The sequence below is a fragment of the Lissotriton vulgaris genome, chromosome 1_1 (assembly GCF_964263255.1).
Source record: "Lissotriton vulgaris chromosome 1_1, aLisVul1.2, whole genome shotgun sequence".
In the NCBI taxonomy this organism is placed as follows: Eukaryota; Metazoa; Chordata; class Amphibia; order Caudata; family Salamandridae; genus Lissotriton; species Lissotriton vulgaris.
Window position 1 is genome coordinate 853462986 of NC_141685.1, and position 26819 is coordinate 853489804.

A 26819-nucleotide genomic window follows, 5' to 3' on the forward strand; every position below is an offset into this window, starting at 1 on the left:
AGTCATCTATTCTTCATTCAGATAAGACCGATCTAGTGCATGTCAAACCTATGCGAGAGGCAGCGCCTCTGTATGTTCCTCCTAAGGGAGCGGGTACTAGTTTGGACAAAACTTTTCCTGATGCTAGAGGGTATTTCATTTATAATTGGGTTTATACTCCTTGCAATAGAGCAGACGTTATGGCATTAAAAGCTGCATTACCTGATCCCCGAAAGAATCCTGCCGCCTTTTATGAGGAAGTTGAGGGGGCTCTAAACTCTTGCACTATGACATTAGCTGATATTGATCTGTTTTTTGGGCTTATATTACCCCCCGATATGTGGAGATCTGTGCGGAAAGTAGATGATCTTGTTGCTTTTAAAGTTAGGTGGGCGGATCTTGAGGATGAGAATAGAGATAGGAAACCTGCGCAAAAGCCACCCCAGTCAATTTTAGATCTTCCTGCTGCTATTTTGGCTAAATTAAAAACAATTATCCCCCCTAAAGAAAATGATTGGGCCATGTTAGCGTCGTGTAGGCAGAAGGTAGATGAAACAGTTTCAGATTTCTTTACGCAATTTGAGGAAACTTTTCATGATTTTAGCGGTCAGTTGCTTACAGACGACACGGGCCGACATCTTTTTGTTGATAAATATATTTCGAATTTATTACCAGGAGTGGCAGCTCGTTTAAAGGCGAGTGAAAGCTCTTGGACGACTTTGTCTCCGGTATACCTCCTGACGATGGCTCAGTATTATGAGCGTCAGGAATTAGAAGCGAAGGGTAATGAAGAGAAGAAGTCTAAAGATTTCAAAACAAAAGTTATGTTAGCGCAAGTGTATGGACCGCTCCATAGAGGTACCGAAAGGGGTGATCGAGGATCGTATGGTTCTTCCTTTGCTCGTTCGGATTTGGCTAGGGATCAATGTGCGTATTGCAAGCAGATGGGTCATTGAGCTAGAGAGTGTCCATTGTTGCGCGCCCAGCAGCAAGGGCATGGTCAAGGACCGATGAGAAATCGAGGGGGCTTCCAGGCCCTAGGGGCAAGACAAATGACCGTGCTAGGTTTGATTCTAATATGCGACCACAAGAAGGGTCTAATGTTTTTGATCGACGGAATCAATGCCAAATATCTGACTACGAACGCCCTGAATGTCATGATTCACAGTATGCATAGGATTGCGTTGGATGGGGTAAGGAATCAATTGAAGTGCCAGTAGATCAGAGGGGTCCTTATGTTACAGCAGATGTTTTGGGTTCTGCTGATCGGTTTCTGGTTGATACAGGAGCTACTTGTAGAGCTTTGTCTAAACAATTGGTTCCGAGGGCTCCCCTGTCTGGCTTAACAATTACATCAATAGGGTTCGATGGAACACCTTCTCTTAGCCCACTATCACAGCCTCTTGCACTTCATGTAGATAAGTTTGTTGCACCATGTCCATTCTTGCTCTCCCCAAATACGCCTGATAACATTGTGGGTTTGGATATGCTCAAGCATTTTAGAGCTACAATAGGTTGCTCCCCTGAAGGAGTACGTGTTATTTTGAACGACAACTATCCGACGAGAGAGAGGGTCTGTACGATTAAAGAGGATATTGCATTGGCCTCTTTACCTCGTACCTTGTGGGCTACTTCAGATACTGATGTGGGACAGATGGTTATTCTCCTGGTGCACATCAGTGTAAAGGAGGGAGCTGTGTTGCCACGCCTTCCTCAATATCGTATTTCACAGGAGGGGGGGGAGGCGCTTAAACAGATTGTGCAAGATCTTATTAAAGTGGGGGTGGTAGAAGAGGTTCCATACAATGTGTGTAACAGTTCTATCCTACAGATTTTGAAGAAAGACACTGTCACCAGGATTTATCGATTTATTATCGATCTGCGGGAGGTGAATAAGATAGTGATACCTCAATACCCAGTGGTTTCTGACATTACAACGCTTCTTACTTTGGTGCCACCAACTGCAACCACTTTCTCCGTTATAGACTTGAAGAACGCTTTCTTTTCGATCACTATTCATCCTGATGGCCGATATTTTTTCGGTTTCGCTTTGAATAATCGATCGTATAGATTTTGTAGAGTTCCTCAAGGCTATACTGAGAGTCCTAGCATTTATAGCCAAGCGTTGAAACGACAATTGGATTCTTTTGTTCTACCTGAAGGTGTGGCGCTTATACAATATGTCGATGATATCTTGTTGGCAGCTGATACCCCTGAACAAGGTGAAAAGTGTACGCTGTCTTTGCTTGCTTTTCTGGCATCACATAATCATAAGGTGTCAAAGAAGAAATTGCAATATTGTAGACCAAAGGTAACCTACTTAGGTCAACTTTTGTCTAAGGAGGGGCGTGCACTTACACCAGATCGTATTCAAGCAATGTTGGACACACCAATACCCTCTACGCAGAAAGATGTTCGAGCATTCTTGGGTCTTACTTCCTTTTGCTGACAGTGGATACTGGGTTTTTCACACATAGTTAAACCACTGTTCGCGCTTTTGACAAAAGACACTCCAGTTCCCCTTCCCTGGACAAATGAGTGTGAGAATGCTTTCCAGCAATTACGATAGGCCCTTTGTTCAGCACCAGTGCTAGGCACCCCTGATTACACAAAGCTTTTTACATTGTATGTACATGAGAGAGATGGATGTGCATTATCAGTGTTAGTACAGATGCACGGTGATAAACAATGCCCTTGCGCATACTTCTCGGCAGTGCTTGATCCTGTTGCTCGAGCGTTACCTGGTTGTTTTCGCTCGGTTGCAGCGACAGCTGTGTCAATACGTCAGAGTGAGGGGATTGTGTTATCTCATAAGCTGTTGGTGTTGGTCCCTCATGCTGTTGATGCCCTTTTGAATCAGACAAAGACGCAGCACTTAACTAGTGCTCGTCTAACAGGATATGAGCTGACACTATTGGCCCCTCATATTACATTCAAGAGATGTGCAACACTAAACCCAGCCACGTTGTTGCCATTTCCGGCGACTCAGCCTGAGGCGCAAGAAACACATGATTGTATTTTCCTGACTGAGGAACAGACAAAGGGTCGTATTGATTTGCAGGACACGCCCTTTACAGATGTGGATGGAGAGCTGTGGGTGGATGGGTCTTGCCTGAAGCTATCAGATGGTACTACCTCAGCAGCATATGCAATTACTACGTTACACACAATAGTGGAGACAGCACGCATACCACAGAAATCAGCTCAAGCAGCAGAGCTGATAGCGTTGACACGAGCATGTGAGCTTACCTCGGGGTTGTGCGTGAATGTTTACACGGATAGCCGCTATGCTTTTGGAGTAGCGCACGATTTTGGCCTGCTCTGGAAGGAAAGGGGCTTTTTGACATCACATGGAGCACAGATAATGTACGGGGAGTTAGTGCATAATCTCTTGACTGCATTGACTTATCCAAAGAAGATAGCCATAGTGAAGTGCAATGCACATAAGAAAGTGACAGATAAAGTGGGAGAAGAAAATGCTTTCGTAGACCGAGTAGCTCGTGAAACTGCGATGCAGCCTGACTCCACTCCAATGTACGTTGTGAAGTCACAAGTTGAGCGTTGGCACGATGCTAGGAAGGAAGTGCTAGAGATACAGAGGACCGTTCCGATAAAGAACGGGAGCAATGGTCTAAGGATGGAGAGTTGGATGATGAAGGTTGTTGGAGAAATAAGCAAATGGATAAGTGGAAGTTACCCACCGCCATTGTACAACCTATGGTTCAGATGGCACATGGGCTAGCACATGTTGGAGCTTCGGCAATTGTGAAATTGCTTGCGCAAGTTTGGGAGCATCCAGAGATTGCTAGCACGGCTAAGAGAGTAGTACAGACCTGCATGATTTGTCTTAAGTACAATCCAGGAAAAGGGACACGAACTCCAGCAGGAGGATTTGCAACACCCACCGCACCTTTTAAAGTATCGCAAATGGATTATATTCAGCTGGAACGCTGCAATAATCTGAAGTACGTCTTAGTTGTGGTTTGAGCATTCAGTAAATGGATTGAAGCATACCCTACGAAGGACAATATTGCAATTACTACGGCAAAGGTGTTATTGAAGGAATTCTTTCCTCGATATGGTGTTTGTAGATTGTTGTGGAGTGACAACGGGCCTCATTTTATAGCGGACGTTGTTAAGTATGTCCTGAGAGGATTGGGAATAAAACAGAAATTTCATGCAGTGTTCCACCCGCAGTCAGCAGGATTGGTGGAAAAGTACAATGGTACTCTAAAGCTTAAAATTGCAAAGATACAGGCTTCTACTTCTTTGACTTGGCCCGATGCCTTGCCTTTGGCATTATTGTCTATCAGATCAGTACCACACTCTCGGACGGGCCTTACGCCCTATAAGATAGTATTCGGGCGTCCCATGAATATATGGGGAGTGCCCAAGCCAAGTTCAGTGTATGATGTACCTTGTGTTTTAATGAATGACTATTTGGCACAATTAACTGTCAGTCTGGTTTCCATTCATCAACAGGTTCGAGAAGCACTCCCTGACCGGTCCACAGGTGCAGGCCATAATCTCCGCCTGGAGATTTCGCCCTCATAAAATCATTCGAGAGATCGAGCAGTCTGGAGCCGAGGTGGTGCGGTCCCGAACAGGTTCTTCTTGCAACGAGAACAGCCGTCCGAATCACCAACCGGAAGAACTGGATCCATTCCGTACATTGTGGGAAGGTGCAACCCGGACTGGTGGAACCTGCTGTATTGACCGACCATCGAGAAATCCTGATTGCAGAGAAAGGCCGTGCTGTGGTACCTGACGAATCTGGGGAGTTCTTCCCGGACCCGACAGTCCCTGGAACAAGAAGATATAATCTGCGACCAAGGAAAGAGCCTGCAGTTGTGTGATAAGTTGTCAGAATGGTCCCTAGGTCAGTGAAACGGAGAGCCGATGAGGCAAGGGGGGGATCAGCCCTGCACTAGTGTAGCGACACCCGTCTTGGCCCGCTGGTGAAGAAAACAACGGCTGCCTAGGGGGAAGAGTTCTGACAACCCTTTAGTTTCAGGAAAATACTGTTGTACATTTGTTTGAATGGATAAAAAGAAGATTTTTTGTGCTTTAGGGTTCATTGTTACTGTAGCAGTTGTTGCTACAATCACGTGGTTTATCGAGGATGCAATTCCTGCCTGTGAGCTGTATGTTGTTTCCACTCCAGTGCCAGATGAGCATTTCTTTTATACACTCCCATATCAAGAGTTGAAGCATCGACAGTCGTATTTGAATAATACTTTAATTCAGATGCTACACCACACCCATGTAGCTACTAATGTCACAAACTGTTGGATATGTGGGATGATGCCAGCACATCAGAAGAAGGGGGGAACACCGTTTACACCTCTCCCTTTCTCTCATAATGGCTCCTGTCGAGCACGGTACACTTTGCTTTTTGCTACAAGGAAGCCTACAGTGGGCAGACTGCTTTTCAGACTGAATAAAGAATGCCATCAGGACAAAGAAGGTTATCCACAGGCCAAAGGAACTATATGGGAGTGGGAAGAATACCGGCCGGACAATGATTCAACGCCCTATATTTTTACAAACACTAGAGACATTGTTGGCAATGAAAAGTTTGTGATTTCAGGGCCTCAAGCAGAAGCAGACCTATGTGTACAGAGTGAAGGTTATATCCCTGTAGGTGTTAGTGATTGTATTATTGTGTTAAATATTGATGGTCTGAATAATAGCACCTTCCTGGCCTCTCATAACACTTATTTTGTATGCGGCAATAGAGGGTATTACAGATTACCAGCTGGATGGTCCGGAGTATGTTATGTAGCATTTTTATTACCGCCTGTACTCCTACCACCTGCATCATATCATAAAGATTTGAAATTATTGAATAATGTAACTGTAAATAGATACAAACAGACTTTGTCCATGATGATGTGGACCAGACTGACACTAGTTTGCAACAATACATAGATTTTAATTTAGGTTTATTTTTCTTTGTTGGAGCTGCTCTGAATAGTAGGAAAATACGGCGATTAACTAGAGTAGTGGAGGCTGTGACAAATCAAACTGCTGCAGCCCTTGGAAATCTTACTGAGGAACTGCAAATTACTAGAATTGTTGCATTACAAAACAGAATGGTTTTGGATGTAATGATAGCAGATCGAGGTGGTGCTAGTAGAATTATTGGAAGTAGCTGTTGTGTATTTATCCCTGATCACACTCCTTCTGTGTACAAGGCAATTGATAAATTACATAAGATCGCAGCTGATATACATGTCGAAAATGGAACCTGGACATTTTCAGGTTGGTTCTGGACTTTGATCTCCACATGGGGTTGGAAAGTTCTTACTGGTCTCTGTATAATTATTGCAATTATTTTTACCTGTTGTGTATGTATTCAATGTAGTCCAATGATATGTTCCCTATGTGTTTCATTTTGTGTACCTAATAAAAGAGCTGTTGCTGAGGCTGTCCACCAGAAAAGTATAATTAGAGAGGTAGCTGAAATGATGAGCATCGACATTAACGATGAGTATTTAGATTATCCTAGAAAACCGAATGTCTTCAGCTAATGCTGAAAGGGTTGTCTGTTGTAAATAAAACAGCGATAATGTTAAGCATTAGCTAAAGACATGATATCGCATTCCCCTTTTGTGTGTTTTCCCGCTCAAACTCTTGTTACGATCAGACTCCATCTTGTTTTCTGTCCTCCATTTTGTCTGCTACGTATTGCCATGTGCTCGCCATGTGACGAGTCCTACCTCTTTGCTAGTCACCCTTAGGATCTGCCCAGCAACAGTTTATAAATAGCCCTTTGTGCAGCTAGCGCATGCTCAGTAAGAGCCACATCTGTATTTAATTAGCGTAGATAGGAATGTGCATTTTCGCGGGCCTCAAGAACCGTTAACTCCACCCATGTATCGATCATGTTTAGAAATGTCAATATATGGTCGTAAATCATGCTTTGTGTTGTACCCGCCTACTTATGAACCCCTTCTTTGTGTATAAAAGGGGACTGTGTGCATGAGTTCTTTGTGCTACCCTGTACAATGCTGTAGAGTGTTGTGTAGGCAGTGGTACCACCTTTAAAGGTTTATTAAACTTGTCTTTGTATTTTCAGTTTCGGGGCCAAATTCTTTGTGTAGTCTGAGGACTTCGTGCACAGAAGGGCGAACCCTTTGCACTTTCAGGCCTTGCTGAGGTCTGAATTCATCAGGTTTTGATCCAGGTTTGGATCTTGTTGACAAACATTATCAGCGCAAGAGTGATTTGGTATCTTCCATATGCTGCAGGGAAGTAAAACAGAAATCAATGAATATTTAAAAGCGTGTAATGTTCCTAGTATTGATCATGATCCTCTGGCGATATAAGGAATACAGTACTTACAGGCAGGAGTATATAGTGGGTGATGTATGTAGTAGGCGAGCCACGCTGCAAATCCCCAGTAATAGAGGCAGTTCTGGAAGACAGATTACGTTAGGTGTAGTCATATTAGTGAATGCAGGCCTGGCAAGAACTCAGTGTGCATGTGTAATGAAATGCCATTTATTCTGATATGATGCTTTTTATCAGGCGCATATTTTCAATAGCATCAGTTATCTGCATCCTGTGGTTGCATTTTTAGGTCAAGCCTGAGTCAGCGCGCATGCGCTGCTCTGCAAGACTTGTTGTTATAGTGGAGTATAGAAGAGAAGCCCCGCCCACTCTCTGCCAGTTTTTTTCATTGGCTTGTGTCATTTTCCTTCGTAAACGCTGGCTTGCCAGTTGTTATTAGGGTTGTTAGTCTCTCTTTGGTACCACCTTGTCTGCATTTGTAATCTCCCATGGCGACTGGCCCTTTGACTTCGGATGCTACAAGGTATGGCTTATTTAGTCTGTAAGCACTCTTTTCTTTAATGGCTTTCTCCTACTGCAGGCACGACATGCTTTTCTCACTATGCCTGCTTTCACTTTAAAGCAGGCCTGAACAATGGTGGCCGCTTCTTTGAAGTGAAATATCTCTCGCATTTACAGTAGTTTGAGCTATTGCCATTGTAAATGACAATAGCTTAAAATCTCGCAAATGCAAGATCTTTTGAGTTGCAATTGCTTGTTACTTTCTGGAGCCTTTGTTTCCTTCACTGATTCAGTGCTTGATTTGTGAAATAAAAAGTGCCAGTGCCATTGTCAGGAGGTCACTCCAGCTTGCAACACACATTGCCCCTGCCATGCTCCCAATATGCAATTACTAACCATCACACTAATACAAGTGTGACAAGTCAGACTATTTCAGGCCCCCAAATGTATGAGAATGGCTCAGGTGGCAGGTAATAGTAATTTTTAATTAATATTGAGTAAATAATTAGCTGTTGTTGAGGTCATCTTTAAATTGACCAGACAGCACCACCTTGTTGCAGTGTCACAAGCGCCGGTGCTGACACTTAAGTGCCGTGCCGAGCACCAAGAAACCACCGGCTCAAATTAAGCACTGCCTGATCTGTGTGTCTAGTTACAAGAAGTACTACCATACCACCTTCTCTGTGTTATACAGGGATGTTTTGCTTTTTATATCAGAATATAGGTCACAAATATCAACCTACAAAAATGTTGACTCCAGAATACCGACTACCATTGTATTGTCAAGGGAAGTTTCTATAGGTGAGTATAGATGAACTATTTTTGAGCTAACATGAACACACCTTCAAGATCTATATTTTCATTTGTACATCTATGTGAACAAGTTGTTCCTCTGGCAGTGCACCCTGCTTCTGTTTTACAGCTAACCCCCCACTTTTAGCTACATCTTCACACAAAACCCAGTTTTCTTTGGTACTTCAATGAGAGGAGCTGGTTGGAGGGGGAATGGCACCGATCTGAGAGGGGATATGACTAAGTTTGAGGCAAGAGCTATAAATTAGTGTGTACATGTGCACAAGCGATGCAGGGACAGTCAGAGCCTCAAATAATGCAATTTATAAAGTCTCAAGGTCTTTAGCAAAAGGAAATTCTGACAAATTCAGTGGGCAGTCTCCTGTCCCTGCATTTCTTCCGGCAGGTCGTGATCCAGGCTTGGATCCTGTTGAAGGACCTCTTTGGAATCTGCACCCGCCTTGTGGTGTCAAGTTGAAATTTCGGGCCGTTGGGACTGCCTTCTCTGGCAGTAACCTCAGCAATGTTCCTAATGCATTAACTGTGCCCACACCCATGCAGATACTCTAGCCAATTCGATACACAACACTGCTTGCTGCAACTCATGGATAGCTTCAAAGGGGATCCACTGTCACAGTTAAATGCACGCCATGAGAGCTGGTCTCCAGACGCAATCTTAAACAAGAATAAGGCTAGGATACCTGCACTGGTTTAACATGTCTTAAGGTCACCTTGTCTACCCTCACAGCGCCTGTAGGTGCTGCATAGTTAATCTTTCCAAGTGTAGTTAAAAGTGATTATGGTTCATTTCTTTGCTTGTAGACAGAAACCAGATTCTAGAGTCCGGCTCAAAGAAAGTGAGCAAGTGTTTAAGAGAGTGTGCAAGTGCTTAAGATTTCCCGTAACTTCACTCCTGTCTACCAGAATGTATGGAATGTCTAAAAGTGTTTATGTTGAGTAATCAAGATATTTGCAGACATTATCCAATTCATGGTCCTTAGTAATCCCATAAGCCCAATTCTAATTATTTCTGCATATTTACTAGGGAATGTCACGGGTTCCCTATCGGCAAATATATGAGTTATATAAAACGGTCCTGCTGGACAGATGTAAGCGTTGTTGGACCACTGTCATGACACACTGCCCTATAGGAGTAGGGTGAGGGGTTGTCTCATAGGTACACCAAAATAGCCTCTACACACTGCTAGCTCCTGCATTTGGGGCAATGGTGGCCGGTGGGTTTGGTATCGGGGTGGTGGTTGGTTGTCTAACGTTTCCTTAAATGGTGACATTTAGTGGCCATAACCTATAAATTCAGTTGCAGAATCCAGTGCAAGGAGCATGGCAGGCTGCCATGTCCTAATCACCATAGCCACAGAATACCACAAGAAAGTAGTGGTGGCCCACTTTTGGTAGGGGGAGTAGTCACACAATTCTCTGTTCAGTTATCAGCCAATCAAGTGTCGAGAAGGGAATGAACAGGAAGAGGAGGCCTCCACCTACCAATAGCTGGTGGGGCTAGGGAAAAATCTATAGGCGAGAGTCCCAACCTATAAGATCCCTACATCAGCAGGCTCCTCCTGTCAGTCAGGGAGGAGGTCGAGAACGAGCAAGAGATGTGCTGGCAGAGAAAATGTATTTTCTTCTGTGTGAATGACCCTCACCTAACCAAGCAAACAACTAAGGATGTACAAGACCAAGTCCTTTCTAATCAAGGGGATGAAGCAAGGTTCCTACCACATCCTTAAAATCTCACGTAATCTGTATTGTTGTATAGCATTTTAGGACCCTAGTGTAATTTTCCCCATTCATGCCCTTATATACGTATAAATCACCATGTCCTTATATAGGCATAGAAATCATAACCATATTAAGACATGGCTCATGCAGTTCAAATACGGCATGGCTACTTCCACTAGTTCCGAAAATCCACAACAATTTCTTGGAAAACTCGGCTTCAGCAGTTAGGGACTTCCCCTTGCTTGAATATTGATTTGTCCATGAACTCATAGAGTTTTCAAAGAACAAGACTCTTTGATGACGTTATTCTGTCCATCTTTACGTCAAACTCGACACCTTCAAGGTATAAATATGCCCACACTTGCCCAAGCAAACACATGGTGGTTTGGAGCAGTTCGACTATCTACTTGCCCGACGCATCTCGCTACAACAAGTGCCGAAGGAAGCCAACCCTCCAGCAGAGGCACTGAGAGAGACGCTGTCTTTTCTCTTGCCGAGAAATCCAGCTCCAGTGTTTCCAAGATCCCCTAGCGGGGTGTTGGGAAATCGAGTCCTGAGACTGACCTCCTTCATTCTAAACCAAGGTACGGAGCTGATTAGACCCTAAGAGAAATCTTGGATAGATTCTTGGCAAAAGAATACTAAACTTATGCTACACAACACTTACTTCTTCCCTCGTACTAGACTTAGGTTAGGTGCATCGGGGTAGGCGTATTTTAGAAGCACCAGTTGAGTACTTTTAGTCTTTATTTATTTATGTATGTATTTTATGGCTTAGAAACCATACCATGCTTTTACAGTATTATTTTATAATACTTTTCTTGCTGTACGCATTATACTTTACAGCCAGTATTACGATTGTAGCAGTTCATTTCTTCTGCATGAGAAAGAAGACTGTTCAATAAATACTTTTTATTGAAAACGCCCGTCTCTCTATTTTCTCGGCACCTCTGGTGAAACAAAGCATGCACGAATGACTGAGTAAAATATCTATCTATTGTTTCCACGACTCTGAAGATCAGTTTTATCTTGAGGAAACAAAGTTGTCATGTTTATGTGGTTGTCAGAAACTAATCCCTTCTTGTGAATTCGAGAACGTTTCTAGTGACCTCTGAGCTAGCTGGCACTCACAATTAAGTCTAATATATTTGATAGAGACTTAGTAGACATAAGTCCTACGTCACATCTATAGTATATATTATTCCAATGCGCAGAGCCTATTGGGAATATACGAACTACACTACATGGCGCCCAACGTTTGGTAAGGCACTAATTTAACGCTAGATACTAGAGTAACTCAGTCGTGCTTTTTACAGACACCCCTTTTTCCGGTAAAATACTCCAATAGACGTCTGGAGTGGGTTAAAGGATGAAATATCCGCCATAAATGAGTAGGACGAAAAATCCTATATATTCGATTTTGGTTTGATTCAACGTTGAAGGATACAGTTTTCCAAAATATTGTGCACCTTATCTTTGTCTCCTTGAAACTTGCTCTGCAAAACTTTCAACAAAATGGCCGACGAGGATAATCCCGGGGCCAGTTGGACTGCAGCGTCTGCAAACCAACCGGGTTTAGACGTTACAGATTTCCAACAAAATGACCCGGATACTATAATCATCCCGGAAAACCTAAGGAAAACAATAGATATAAAGCTTATAGAAAATGGCCTATCACCAAGAGGTGGTAGGGTTATATTTGTCATAGAGGCACAGGAATATCGGTAGATAGAGGTATTCTATTCATGGATTATCTTCCCTGAAGCAAATGCAACAACACATGTGTTCCACTTCTACAAGATAGAGGACCTCCAGCGGAATACATTCCTTTCGAGGACATTGGAATTCCACTAACTTACCAAGAGCATCAGCTCTGGTTTAAAGGTTCCCTAAAACATCAAAATCACATTACCAGGCTCGGTCCACAAGGTAGACCAGGAGCAACATGGCTGGTACTAGCCAGCTATACACCACATCCTGACATTGAAAGAATGTCAGATGTAGAACTGTTAGCTCAGCTAAAACAATGAATTAAAATACATAAACAATTGGTACAATATGTCAAGCAGCCTCTAACAGTTAACCTGCTATAAGAATTCCACAGCAAACCCTTCATCAAGGGAACACAAACAAAATTACACCACAGACTATAGAATCAGTCATTGGTAAATCACCCACAAAAAGGGAACAAATTCCATTCTGGTTAGCTCAAAAAATTACTCAGATCGAGGCAGTATTTCCCGATAGTACACCTCATGAGAAACACAGGATTCTAACAATCTGTTTACCAATGGGGATCGCACCTCACCTGGAGGACTGTGACACTTGGGGTACAGTCTTTGCTGCAATATACACAAAAACTCATGGTGTTCCGTCTATGGCGGTGATACCAGACGTCCTAAAACAGATTCAAAATTAATACGGGCAGAGCCTTCTTTAAATCTCGGTATGAAGTTACTGAAGGATTTCAAACAGATCTCAGCTATAATATTAGCTAATATTAAAGGTGAAGCAGCATCTGTGGCAATCCACCTAAAACTTAAAGAACTTGATGTAACTGAGCAACCATATGAACTGGCCAGAATAATTGAAAAATCCTATAAAGAACTAGGTAGAGATAGTTTGGGAGGGAAACCAGTAAAGCCCGAACTGACAGAAAATCCTGAACAAGTTTTTATCAAAAACACACTCACTACTCCTAAAAAGAAGTGGGAAAAGACTAGACAGACACTTCCTAAAGAGAAGTGTTCCCAATCCAGAGGTAGATCTCCTCAAAAGGAGCACTCTGAAAAGAGATATAATCTCAGAAATAGGGATAATTTAAGAAAATCTGATAGATATCAAGATACTGATACACGTTCCTCTCGTACCTTTCAGACTTCCTCGCAGAAATCCGAAAGAAGGGGAAGATCAGAACACAAGGAAGAACGCGTGAAGTCCAAAGACGATGAAGAAGTTCCAAAAAATAAGAAAACTCAATTCACAAAGAAGAAGGTAGCAAGTCTAAAAATCAGACATGCCGAGGATCTTGAGGACACAACTCAAGAACGGGGAGTGGGCCCAGACAATGCTGGACTGCGCAGCAGAAGTTACCATAGCTCTCAAGATCCTGAAGGATCATCTGGAGACAGTGGACCTGATTGAATACATTCAGGTTGAAACTGCCGATACCAGGGTTAGTGTACCCCATAAGGTATATGAAGTAACACTCCGGATCAAGAGGGACATAACTAGAAAAATAAAAGCACTCTTTTGGGAAAAACTATCTAAGGGTTTTGACATCCTTCTGACTGAAAAAGACTGGCCACCTGAATTTGTCAGGGAGTTCCCACATGGCGAAGAGATCATTATGCCAGCCTCCTCCAATCATATTCCTATTCATAAAAAATACACTTATGCCAGAAAATGGGCTGTAGCCTACGCTCCAGCATTATACAAAAATCATGTTGGATGGGATAAGGACTCTCCTCACCATAAGATCCAGTTAAAAAATCAACCTACTGCTCAGATGCAGTATCCAGTGAAGCAAGAAGCTAAAAAACAGGTCAGGGAGATCCTAGATCAACTTGAATACCAAGGGGTGATTGAAACATGCACCTCATCCATAAACAATCCTTTTTTTCTTGTCTTCAAACCAGACAATACATATCGTCTGGTTTTGGACTACAGACATTTAAATTCTTGTTGCAAAACTTTGGCAGTACAAAATGCACACAGTGCAGCACTGATGAACAACATTGTGCGCAAAAAATATAAAACCACATTAGATATTTCAAACGGTTTCTTCTGTCAAAATATCGCACATGAAAGCAGGTACTTGACCGCTTTCTCAATCATGGGGACACAGAGTCACTTCTGTCGTCTCCCCCAGGGATTCAAGAATAGTCCAAGGTTATTTTCAGCCAGAGTAACAGAGTTACTACAAACGTATGATGATGAGGCATTATCGTATGTTGATGACATCTATCTTACAGACGATGAGTTGGACAGGCACTTGAACAGGGTGAACACCATAATACTTGGCTTCGCCTCTGAAGGGTACAAATTCAATTTTAAAAAATCAAGGATTGCCCACCTCAACGTCCTATTCTTAGGTTACAAACTTTCAAGTAAAGGAAAAAACCTGGCAGCAAACTTTTTAGAAAAACGTGCGCTGCTGCAACCTCCAAAAACACTGAAAAATCTACAGTCAGTTCAAGGATTCCTAAATTTCAGAAGAACTTACATTCTCAATTACGAAAAAATGGTTAAACCTCTCTAAGAATTAATCAAACCTGATTTCAAACCTACTAATTGGACTCAAAAACACACGAAAATGTTACCTGCCTTAGAGGCAGTGACAAAAGCGAGCATTCCGAAAGCAAAAGCTTCACATCCGAGATGGATACAATGGGTTAATTCACTTGCTGCAAAAGACGTTGAATACGTTTTTGACCCCTACTTGAAAACTCAAGAATTTCTACAATACGAACAAGAATGTCCTCTGCCCACTGAGATTCTGCCTGTAGAACATTACGGATGTATAATTTATACAGACGGATCAGTCCAACCCACAATTGGGAGAAACAAGCTTATAGTGCTAGGCGCGCGATTGTTAAAGGTCCCTGGCACGATGGTAAATTCAGACCTATGGTCACAAAAACTCAATCTTTAGGAGATTGTACAGTTCAGCGAGCTGAACTACAAGCATTCAGAATGGCGCATGAAAATACAGATCGCGACTCCCCCACACTCATAGTGTGCGATTCGTATTACTGCGTCCAATCTTATAATGAATACTTGCAGAACTGGGTTCAAAACGGTTTCAAAGATGCGAAAGGTGGCACAATCAAGCATAAATTGCTTTGGGAACAAGTAGTTCTATTACAGAAAGAACTACAAAAGACTCACTTGATCCATACACTGAGTCATCAGCGTGATGGCGTTCACGTTGCAGGGAATTCATTGGCTGATGAAGCCGCGAAGGCAGCTGTGCAAACGTCTTCCGTAGCTGCAATCACTCGTTCAAAAACGAAAATAGATGGTGAAACAATGCTAGCTGTCAATGCTACAAGCAAAGGCTGCGGTGCAGTGTTACCTCTAAACTATCCACTCGAATATTCATACATAATAAGGGAATGCCAAACCGGAATCGGAGAGGTGCTTTGATTCAAGAAGTACATATGGGAGAGGGTCTGATACAACAAGGGATCTCAAAATCTCTACTAGAATTAAAAGAAATGTACTGGTGGCCAGGGATGAATGTCCACATTTACGAATTTGGAATTAATTACGATGTCTTTTACAGAAATCACAGCTTAGAGCGCTGCCAGATTCCTGACTACAGTGTAGCCAGCGCAGTACAGACACCATTGTTAGATAGCATTAGACTATCCACGCTCAGACGTCCCTATGGACGAAAGCGGTCCCACAACTATTAGGACAAGATTCATTTGGATGTGGCCTCAGCGCTCGGCTGACACCCGAACTGTTATAAAAGATTTGCGAGTTTTTATCAGCACATACGCAATCAGCACGCTACATTCTGACCAGGGTCCGGCGTTTAGCTCTCGAGCTTAAAACGAGGCCATGGCCAGCTTGGGCGTTGCATTGCGATACTCTAGTCCATTCCATCCTGAGGGAAAATCGGTTGTGGAAAGAAAACAAACGTGACATAAAGCAATCTGTAACAGCTAGGGTATTAGGATCGGGTGACGGGTGGGTTAAACATCTAATAAGTGTCCAACGTAGTTTTAACAATCTGCCAAGAAATTCTCTGGGTGGAATCACTCCATATGAAATCCTTTTTGGTACTAGAATGATGGTCGAAGACCTCAATCATCATACTTGAGTGGTAGAACAAAAACCCTTTGATATCAAAGACCGTTTGGCTGTTTTGCAGGACTTAAATGAAACAAGAAGTCTCAGCAACACCATACAGAAGCCAACGACCACTGAAGAAAAACCACCTGTCCCAGCAAGACCTGCCTGGATTTCGAAAATTGGGGATTTGGTCAGAGAGAAAATAGCGGATAAGAAGGAATTTGGGCCTTCTTACAGAAAACCAGTACCTGTACTAGCAGTCCACGGATCAAGAACAGTGTTTCTGCCGCCCCCTTGCTGGAAGAAAGGAGAACTGGTTTGTATCAATTGACCTGGTAAAACCACACCATGTGGCCGATAATAAGTAGTAGGCCCAGTGGACTCCAAAGGTGTAGCAGACGACCAAATCTTGCTACTATCCAAGAGGTTCAAACTGAAAGACTCATCACCTTTGAAGAATCTGCAGTGAGAAAAGAAGGACTATGCAACAAAGCCATGGAACTTGTGACTCATGAGACCCAAGTAACAGTTCGTCAAGAAACTCCTGTCTACAATGATGTAGCATCTGACTATACTAATATTTCAAAGGAACAAACAGCTCCAGTGATATAAAATAATCCGGATGCGACACCAACAATTGACAGACCTACCTCTGGCTATTTCATCAACTTTGATACCTTTTCAGAGGATCCCAGTGAGCCCGAAACAACGCCAGCAAATAAAACTTTCAAGGAACAAGTAACAGAACTTTTTCACCAGCTTGCAGATACATATCTGGTTTCACCATGGGTTGAATTTTGTATTACGTTAGGTGTACTTTTTCTACTACTTTGGCTCATTCTTGTTTTAAGTTTGGGAAAACTGATAGATGGAAAATACAGCAAAATGGACACAGCAAGTAAGAACACCAACTTGCTCCTGAAGCCACACAAATCATCTCATAGTGAACAAAGAGATCTGTCATCAGTGAACATCACAGCCGTTCCTCTACCTGGTGGTATAGCATGGGACAGAACTGTCTGGGGCACAATAGACTGGCAGGTGCAAGGTTTAGAAGCCTTATTTAGAGCCTGCATCATCCCAAAACAAATAATGTTTTTAAATGAAACTGTTCAACATACATCTTTTATTTGCCTGCCTAAGATAAAAGTCTTAAACAAACCATCCATACCTAAGCCCACACCTGATAGTAATGGAACTACAGTTGAGGAGGTAGACGTAAATTATATTTTACAACAAAACAGAACAAATTCTGATTGGAAAAAAAATTATTAATCTGGCCCACAGACACGAATAACTGTCAAGATAGATTCCTGAACAAGACACAAGGGTTTACAGTAATTAGGCCAGATCCAAGATATATCCAGAGACAACATCCAGTGATAATAACAACTTACAATGTAGGAAAACTGTGCCTTGAGTGGCTACAAAAATCCGCACTGCCAGATATAAAACAACACTTAACTTTACTTAAAGATGGCATTGATTTGAGAGAATTCTTACTAGGACCTCGCAAACAATGTCATAAACGTTTCATATACGCAGGTATTTACTCTTCTTATAATGAAGCATGGAAAGTCACGTAAATGGAAACTGCAGAACGAATACGAGAAATTGATCGTATTAATTTAGAGAAAGCTCTCTCTGTAGTTGACAATGGGTTAACGACTCTGTCATCCAGAATTTATTCTTTGAACAGCATGGTATCCTCTGCCATAGACATAATGGAACAAGACTTTCTCATGTTACAACATGGACAGTCTCAATTGTGTTCTATAATGCTGCTAGGCTGGACGTTACAAAACCTTTGTTCAGGCTATGTGCCTTGGCGTCTAATCAACACCATGTCATTGTTTTCTGGATTTAACCTTATAGATAAACACATCTCTTTGGCACAGGTGGGAGCAGACTATACAGTGCTGAGCATAAAAAAACTGGAGAAATTACCATTAACCGTTTCTGAGAAACCAGCCGTTGAATGGATAATACATGGCACCATTAAGATACCAGCGATGATTTTCCAGTTTCAGTATTGCTTAAAACTCATACCAGCAGGCCTGTATGAAAGGTTGAGTAAGGAATACATAAAGGCGACCTGGGATTTACCATACACACACGAATGTTGGAGTGGGGAAAATGAGGTATTTCTTAGTGGTAAAAATTGCAAAACCACATTGAGCGGTACACTTCTGTGTCAGGGTATTAATTTACATGGAACTTGCGATGGCTCTTCAACCAACTTATCATGCCACCTGCAGGTTCCCGGTAGCAGTGATAGATCCAATTTTTAGGCAGCTTTCCAATGGGAGATACATACATAATGTTGAATGATCACAGCTGTTGTGGAATGATGCCAGGAATAGCATATCTAGTTAGTGTGTCAGCCAGGGTCACTTGCTGTATGAAAGTATTGTTTCCAAAAACTAAAACAGACGGGGAGTTGCCACTATGGCCTTCACTGAACACCTCTTGATACTTTAAGTAGAATGAAAGCCATTCTTTTACAAAAAACTGTGCCACTGACCTCGTCCAGAGAGACGTGTGATCTGCTAGTTGCAAGGTCCTCTGCGGAGATACATGCCTTACTATCAACGAACTGCCCCATACATTTTGCAGAAATGTTAGGTCATATCTTAAACATGTTTGATACCAGTGGTATTGTACATGTATTTAAGACGATTTTTTCGGGACTGTTAGCACCCTTTGAAGCAGTCCTAGGCATTTTTCCTAACTTCGTGCACTCTGTATTCGGCGGCCTGCCTCTCTTTTTAGGACTCGTAGCAGGGATACTATTTTTATTCCTCCTGCTCCGTTATGGCGAGTCCAGTCACCAGCGATACCCAGATTACCATGGAGAACACTCTTCTGGCAATGCAGTATTGTGACTGCATTACACAGATTCTTGGCATGGCTCGTTTGAGAGATCTGAATACCAAGTGGTTCCTATTGTTCAGACCAATCTGGCAAGATTGCATCTTACCTGTTCTACGATGCCTGCTTTGTGGAGAGGAATGCGTGTTGGATATTTGTCTGACACTTCCATCAGCGCTGCCAACGGATGTTGACGCTTTGCTTGGTTCGGTAACGGCTCATGCATTGTGCTGTCCCCAATGACTACCAATCCTGATGACTGCATTCATTGAGGTCTCACCGGCTATTTCAGCTGAGGGTGAGATACGCGGACCAACAGGCACACAGGTACCATCTACTGCGAACATTGCTAATGCGACTGACGATGACGGCAATGCTTCTCATCTGTGTATGATTGATCTACTTAATGAGGTGGTTCAACTTTCACCTAATGTGGTAGAGGATTTCTTTGCCAGCTTAGAAGATTTAGGGCCCGATATAGGTAAATCTCATTTACCGACTCTAGAATACCATATTTTACCAATTCGGTATTCTAGATTCGGTAAATGAGATGTAGGAAATGATTCGGTAATTTTTACCGAATCAGTATGATTCGGTAATTACCGAATCGGTATTTACCGATTCCGTAATTGCCATTGATTCCTATGGGCCTTGAGGCCTCCTTCATTCTAAACCACGGTGATCAGACCGTAAGAGAAATTCTGGATAGATTCTTGGCAAAAGAATACTAAACTTATGCTACACCACACTTAAGTCTTTCCTCGTACTAGACTTAGGTTAGGTACATCAGGGTAGGCGTATTTTAGAAGCACCTGTTGAGTACCTTTAGATTTATTTATTTATGTATGTATTTTATGGCTTAGAAACCATACCATGCTTTTACAGTTTTATTTTATAATACTCTTCTTGCTGTACGCATTATACTTTACAGCCAGTATTACAATTGTAGCAGTTCCTTTCTTCTGCATGAGAAAGAAGACTGTTCAATAAATACTTTTTTATTGAAAATGCCTGTCTCTCTATTTTCTCTGCACCTCTGGTGAAACGAAGCATGCACGAATGACTGAGTAAAATATCTATCTATTGTTTCCATGACTCTGAAGATCAATTTTATCTTGAGAAAACAAAGTTGTCATGTTTATGCGGTTGTCAGAAAATAATCCCTTCTAGTGAATTCGAGAAAGTTTCTAGTGACATCTGAGCTAGCTGGCACTCACAATTAAGTCTAATATATTCAATAGAGACCTAGTAGACATAAGTCCTACGTCACATCTATAATATATATTTTTCCAATGCGCAGAGCCTATTGGGAATATAGGAACTACACTACAGTATGATTGAAGATAGCTCTACTTTACCAGTGTAATGATGTAGACATGGGTCTGCAACAAGTTTATATATGGCTTCTGATGTTCTGTGCATTGCGATTGATCATATTTCAGCAGTTCTGCCTCCTATAAGGACTACTAAGGCATAACTCTGCAATTCGAATCAACATTTTTGCTTGAGGCAGCTAGGTGTATTTCACTGTCAGTTACAAATGGTTGCTCTGAAAAGAGGATTTCCCCCTCCTCTTCCTATGGCTGCTTACAGTACCTCATGCAAAACGGCTAGCAATTACCCAAATAAAATTTATTTCAATATATTACACCACCAATGAAATCGGAAAACACTTACTGACAATTCTACACCTGGAAAAAAATCTACTCTATACATCTATCACAAACAGTTAAGATAGACTCATATTGCATAGCCCTTGCCTTTATAGTTAGTTAAAAAATCAGCTTTATCAATAAATGGTGCTTCTTTCCCACATGCTGTTTTTGTAGCTAGTAAATTAAAAAAATTAAAACAAAACTATGTAAACTAGGACATTTAGGGGCGTATGTACAACAAAAGAGTCACCATATTTACGAGAATACAGTGCAGCCTTTCATTTCCCCCTGTGCTGGCGCTATACTAAGCAGTGTAGCGCCACACAGGCACCCTTGCATCATAGTGCAAGGATATCTGTATGCAGGGGAAATATTGTTTATGTACAGGAAGGACCCCCTTCCTGTACATAAACAATCTTTAAATGCCATTTTGCCACTTGTATGTGTGCTTAATGCAGCACACTTGTAAGTCACAAAATGGCATGTTTTAAAAAGCTTGTTTATGTACAGGAAGGGTGCCCTTCCTGTACATAATCAATCCAATGCTTTTTGCTTTTTGCTTTTTCCATGTGTGATGCCCAATTCAGCACACATGAAAAAAGCAAAAACAAAAATAAAGCATTTCTCCTCGTTTCGCCAACTTAAGACCAGGATTTCCCTGGTCTTAATTTTGACGCTGCCTCCTATTTATGCTGCCCTTGTAAAAAGGGGGCAGCGTCAAAATCAATGGGTGTTGCGGTGGAATGCCCACTGCAAAACCCACTGCCCACTCCTTTCAAGCTAAGCATTGCGTGAAAGGAGGCCTTATTTAAAAGGCAGAGTTAAGCCACATTAAGTGTAGTATAGTTGTAGTTTACTGATGCTCCTGGCATTCACATACATTCTCCTAGTACATATGAGTGTGTGAGCAATGCATCTGAAAGGCATAAGCAAATACATTTATGATCTTGACATGCACATCTTACTTATATTACTTATGAAACACATACATGTGTTATCTCAATGTCCTGAATACATGAGGCATGCTTAGGGTTAGAGACCTTTTGGGATTCTTCTATAATTTCTCCTTTTACTTTTTTCCTCAATGCATATATTCTTATAATAAAGACATCCCTCTTACATCCACACTGTGAATATATCCATATTTGTGTTTTTCCTACTCTTTCCTTCTCAGGCAGGACCAATCAGGTGCAAAAAAAACTTTGGTAAATGCATTTCAAAATGCTCACTAGGCACCTGCAAAGTTACAACTGTGTAGGACTTCACCTCTTCTTTGATGTATTCTGACCATTCCTAAGATTATCTGGTGGGAGCGTATGCTAGTTAACGTGAAGCCTACAACTACATTTGCATAGTGTTGGCTTACGTTGCTACATTACACACATGTAGATCCCATTTCTATACACCCAGTAAAAATATTTCCTGCTTGCTCAACTATCTGTTTTTTATGTGTGTGTAAATTAAAGAATGTCCTTAGCTAAGTCACATTTACACCCGGAAAATCTTTGTAAATTGATCCCAAAGTGATCCGTTTCTTAATTGTACTAAAATCAGTAACAAGGAATATTGTTTCAAGTAGCTAACTCCATACATTTAATGATACTAGAAATACAGATTGTAGGTTTGAATACAGGGTCACGAAGTCTACAGTAGCGCTCTGTTTATAGGAATTTGTACAAAGTGTCCATAATCAAAGCAGACCATTCAACTCAAGATATTATGTCACACATCGGTAGAGGAGCTGATAATGTATAGTACTATCTTAAAACAGGAGGGCCACTATGGATCATTACATGGTAATCATGCAAAAAACTCCTCCGGCCCAGACTATTCTGATATGTGTGGTAAGTCCTCTTACAGTGATTATCTGAATTGCGAGTATTGCTGTCATTACTGCACTCCCCCAAATTTTCCCCTCTACATTTCAGCAAGTCATACCTGCCAAAATTCATAAGGCGAAAAGTGCCTTTCTAAATCCCAGTACATGTAAACTTTGGTGTGAAAAAACAACAATTTGGCATGTAATGCCCAATTTGCTTAGAGAAACTCAGAATAGGAAATATCCAGTGCACTCATAATTGGGGCCTTAGCCTCCACCAGGCATTAATGAAGGTGAGATCATCACAGTTTTTTAATATATGAGGGAAACACGTGGGGGCATAGTTACAATTCCCTATCGCCACAGGAACGTCACTTAATGTGGCTTAATGTCACCTTGTAAATAAAGCCCCTTTCATGCTAGACTTAGGGGTTGATTATGATGGCGTTCAGAAAGGTTCCAAACAGGATTCAGATTCTGCGAATCCGATTTGGAACCTATGTTTCTGACCAAATCGGATACATGTCCGACCAACCAATTATGGTGCAAGAAAACTGTTCGGTCTGTCCAATCGGTTCTGATCGGCATTCGGACAGACCGAGTTATTCGGAGCCGAATCGTACACTGTTTTCGACTAAGCTACTACGATGTCCTACTCTGACATCCATTCCAACTTGGTTTGTCCGACACAAAACGGATGTCGGAATCTGACTTTGGGGGCCTGTAGCAGGCCCCCCATCCCCTGTAGGCCTCCAGATGGGGGCATTGGGGGTACCCATGAGACTCCTCTTTGCAACCATGTACAGTGTGGCAGGCACCATGGGGTGCAAGGTTTTCCCCAACCACCCCTTTTTTCAATGGGAGCCTGTGTTCTCATTCGGAACACAGGTTCCAATTGAAGTCAATGCGAGCCCAACCGAACAATGTTCGGAAGCATCGTAATCGGTCGGTTGGACTTGCAGAACCAGATTTGGTTGGAAACGATTCTGAAACCGAATTGTTCAGAAGAGTTTCCGAATGACAATGTAATGCCCCTTAGCATAAAAGGGGCGTCCAATGGGTGTTGTGGTGGGTGTTCCGCCGCCACACCCATTGATTTTGACGCGGCCCCTTATTTGCAAGGGTGCATGGCTAAATGAGGAGAAATGCCTTAGTTCTCCTCGTTTTTGCTCTTTCTATCTGTGCAGCATTGTGCAGCACCCATAGACACAGCAAATTGCCATGAATGATTACACCTTCCTGCACATAAACAATCCTTTAAAAAAGGAAGTTTTGCAACATCTATGTGTGCTTCACAATGAAGCACACAAAAAAGTTACAAATCACCATCTTGGATTATTTATGTGCAGGAGGGGACACCATCTTGCACATAAATAATCATTCCCTCAATTGAGTCAACCTTGCACTATGGTGCAAGGGTACCCGAGTTGGCTCTAGGCTGCTGAATTTAGTGCACGCGCAGGGAGAAATGCAGGGGTGCGCCATATTTTTGTAAAGTGATGGAGCGCGGCGTTAGCAATTTTGGATCTAACCCGTGCTCCGCCACTTTCTTATACATATGCCCCATGGAGTCCTCTGGAAACAGAAAAGTTGTCTGAGGTGAAAGTTGGAATCCAAAGTAGCGCTATCTCTATCTCTTTCTCTTTTTTAAAATTTAAAATAACTCCATTTTGATTCTATTTAACATTGGTGTAAGCATTACACAAAATAGAGAAGTACTGTCTTTAATGATACTGTCCTCAGCCCTCCCATGCCAACCCTGCACAAGCTAAACATGGCCACACAGGCTGGTTTAAGAAGCCAGGGGAAAATAAATCAGAGAACCTAACAAAATCAATAGATCCCGTAAGCCAGAACATTTAAAAAAAATTAGATTCTCTAGTAAAAAAAGAAGTCAGCCGTTTTTGTATTGAACATTATTTTTTAGTTTCAGATAAACATTGAATGCTTTAAACCTGAAGTGTTTTGCGGGTTTACCTTCAGCATGCGCCTGAGCTGCATCGTCCCATGTGAAAACCGATGGATGAACACTGTTTCAATCAGTCTTTTCACATAATGAAGTGAATGACAAACACAAGCCAAGCTAGAAAGAGCAAGATACAATCAATAGGGAAGTCTGGTGAAATAAAGCAAGACATTTTCGAAAGACACTGCTGTACTTACTTTACGACTGAATGTGGACTTGATGTAAAAGCGTGTTCTTGTCCATAGACAAAAGGTAGGCGAAAATAAAAAAAGTAATAGATGAAAAGAGGTCCAGCATACTCAGACAGAAATACCTGTAAAAGAAAAAAAAGGTGAACTAAGTCAAGTATGCACGACGGGCGCCAGCCTGGCTATACCTCATGTATAATTGATATTCATATAATGTTGTCTTATCTTAATTGAGAGTAATACATATACAGATAATGTAAGGACGTTATGTTTAAGATAAACCGAAAACACACAACACAGAACATTCAATGGTTATAACCCAAAGCAAAGGGTTTTTGAGTGGGATGAGCTACTGTGTACAAAGTAGTAGATAGTGCAAGCACATACCTGTTAAGTGAAAAGCAAAAAGATATGAAGAAAGCTTATCTCCTTTGTGCTTCTATTGCCTTCAAGTAGAATAGTAGGGTCCCCCTATGAGAGGAGGTCTGGCTAAAGCATGCCCAGGGATAGAGGGGCAGATTTACAAGCCCCTTGCACCTCTTTTACGCTGCCGTTGTGTCACTTTTGTGACGCTGCGGCGGCGCAAAAGATGCGCCATGGTGCGGGGTATTTACAACGTGACGCATCTGGAAGATGCATCTCGTTGTAAAGCCATGCGCCATAAGGAGGCGTTCCGGCGCAGGGGGGGCATTCGTGCGCAGGAACGCCTCCTAAAAGTGGCTAAGTGAAATCTACAAGATTTCACTCAGTCACTTTTAGGCCAATGCTCCGTCAAAACCCTGCGCCTGCTTGAAGCAGGCGTAAGGCTTGATGCAGCATTGGACAGATAGGCCCCCTCAGAGCATTGCTGGAGCTGTGTCGTGCTTGCGACGCAACTCCAGCAATGCTCCACCTTTACGGCACAGATGCGTCATGCATCTGTGCCATTTTGGCGCCATGGTGCGCCGCATTGTAAATGCGGCGCACCATGGGTGGCGGAGCTGCGGCGCACAATAACTGGCGCATCCCTGGGGATGCGCCAGTTATTGTAAATCTGCCCCGGAATGTTTTACACAAAGCAGTTTTAAAACAAACCATTGGACAAACTCTCTACCAGCCTTGCACAATCAGAAAGCAAGAGTAAGCCTGTGCGGAGTTTGCTATCTGGAACTATGTGTAGAGACAAAAAAACTACTCAGAATTCTGAGAGCAGCGGAGCGGGTTATCTCGAGTCGTTCGCACTGATTTTTAGTGGCAGTTTTTTGTCCTGTGTTTTACAGCACGAACAGCATCTCACACAGTGCACAAGAGGGCACTGCTTCTTTCTGCCACTCAAGTAGAAGTTCTACTCGAGCAGCAGCTTCCCCAATGCGAACAAAAGGTTTCTCAACGCCGGTGGTCGCGACCATTCACGACCACCTGCGTTGAGAAATCTCGCTGGGAAGTGGTCTAGCTTTGGATTTTCCTTGCTCACGCTTGCCAACTTACCGCTGGCAAGCGCAAGCGAGGAAAAACTTAGCGGAGTGGAATTTTTTGGAACATCGCGAGCAGCACAGAGTTTGAAAAGCTCTGCAAACTCTGCAAACTGAGTGGAGTTTACCGCTCAGGCTTAAGCAAGAGCCAACATTCACAATCGAACAATGACACTCTTAGATACAAAGAAAATGGCACCAAGGTTTAGGAAACAGAATGTGCCATACTAACGGCTGATAGTGATATGAATTATTAGAACAATGAGATGTTAAGAACCCCATTGAAGACAATGGAATAGCTTCAGAATTAAAAAACACATACCATTGTCCATGCCACCTGCGGCCCAAGATCCTTAAAATAGAGCGTTGCAGTTGTGCCCACTGGCAGGTTTTGTAGCACGTCTTCATCCTTCAAAGATTTACCTTCTTGGAAAAATAATGTTTTTAAAAAATCATAATTAGTCATACTAAAAGGACTAATGCACTTTATCACAGCAAATAGAAGCAAAGAAGCAATGCTATGCAATTACATTATTCTAGCTAGGGGTTTGCGTTTTTTAAAAATGTACTCAGCAGTACAAAGACGTTAATCTTGGGGCAGTTCTTTCATTTTTACACGATTCGCATCCACCTAACACAGCTTGAAAAAAAAGCGAACTGCCATTGAAATGCCTTGCCAGTACATGCAGTCCCTTGTTCTCGTAGTGAAAACTGAATTGTGTGTGAAGTTCTCACTGTAAGAATTATGGGGCATATTTA

The 26819-nt window shown here is 42.2% G+C and overlaps 1 protein-coding gene across 1 annotated transcript in view; it reads right to left on the minus strand.

Annotated features, from left to right (window-relative positions):
• LOC147748020 (very-long-chain enoyl-CoA reductase-like) overlaps positions 1-26526 on the minus strand; it is a 54671-nt gene extending 28145 nt beyond the window's left edge. Inside the window, exons 1-3 of the mRNA XM_086926744.1 lie at positions 26383-26526; positions 24619-24734; positions 24433-24538 (exon numbers count right to left, since the gene is read on the minus strand). Of these exons, the coding sequence (XP_086782870.1) occupies positions 24433-24538; positions 24619-24734; positions 26383-26526 (366 nt within the window). The remainder of the gene's footprint in view (positions 1-24432; positions 24539-24618; positions 24735-26382) is intronic.
• Between the last annotated feature and the right edge of the window lie 293 nt (positions 26527-26819).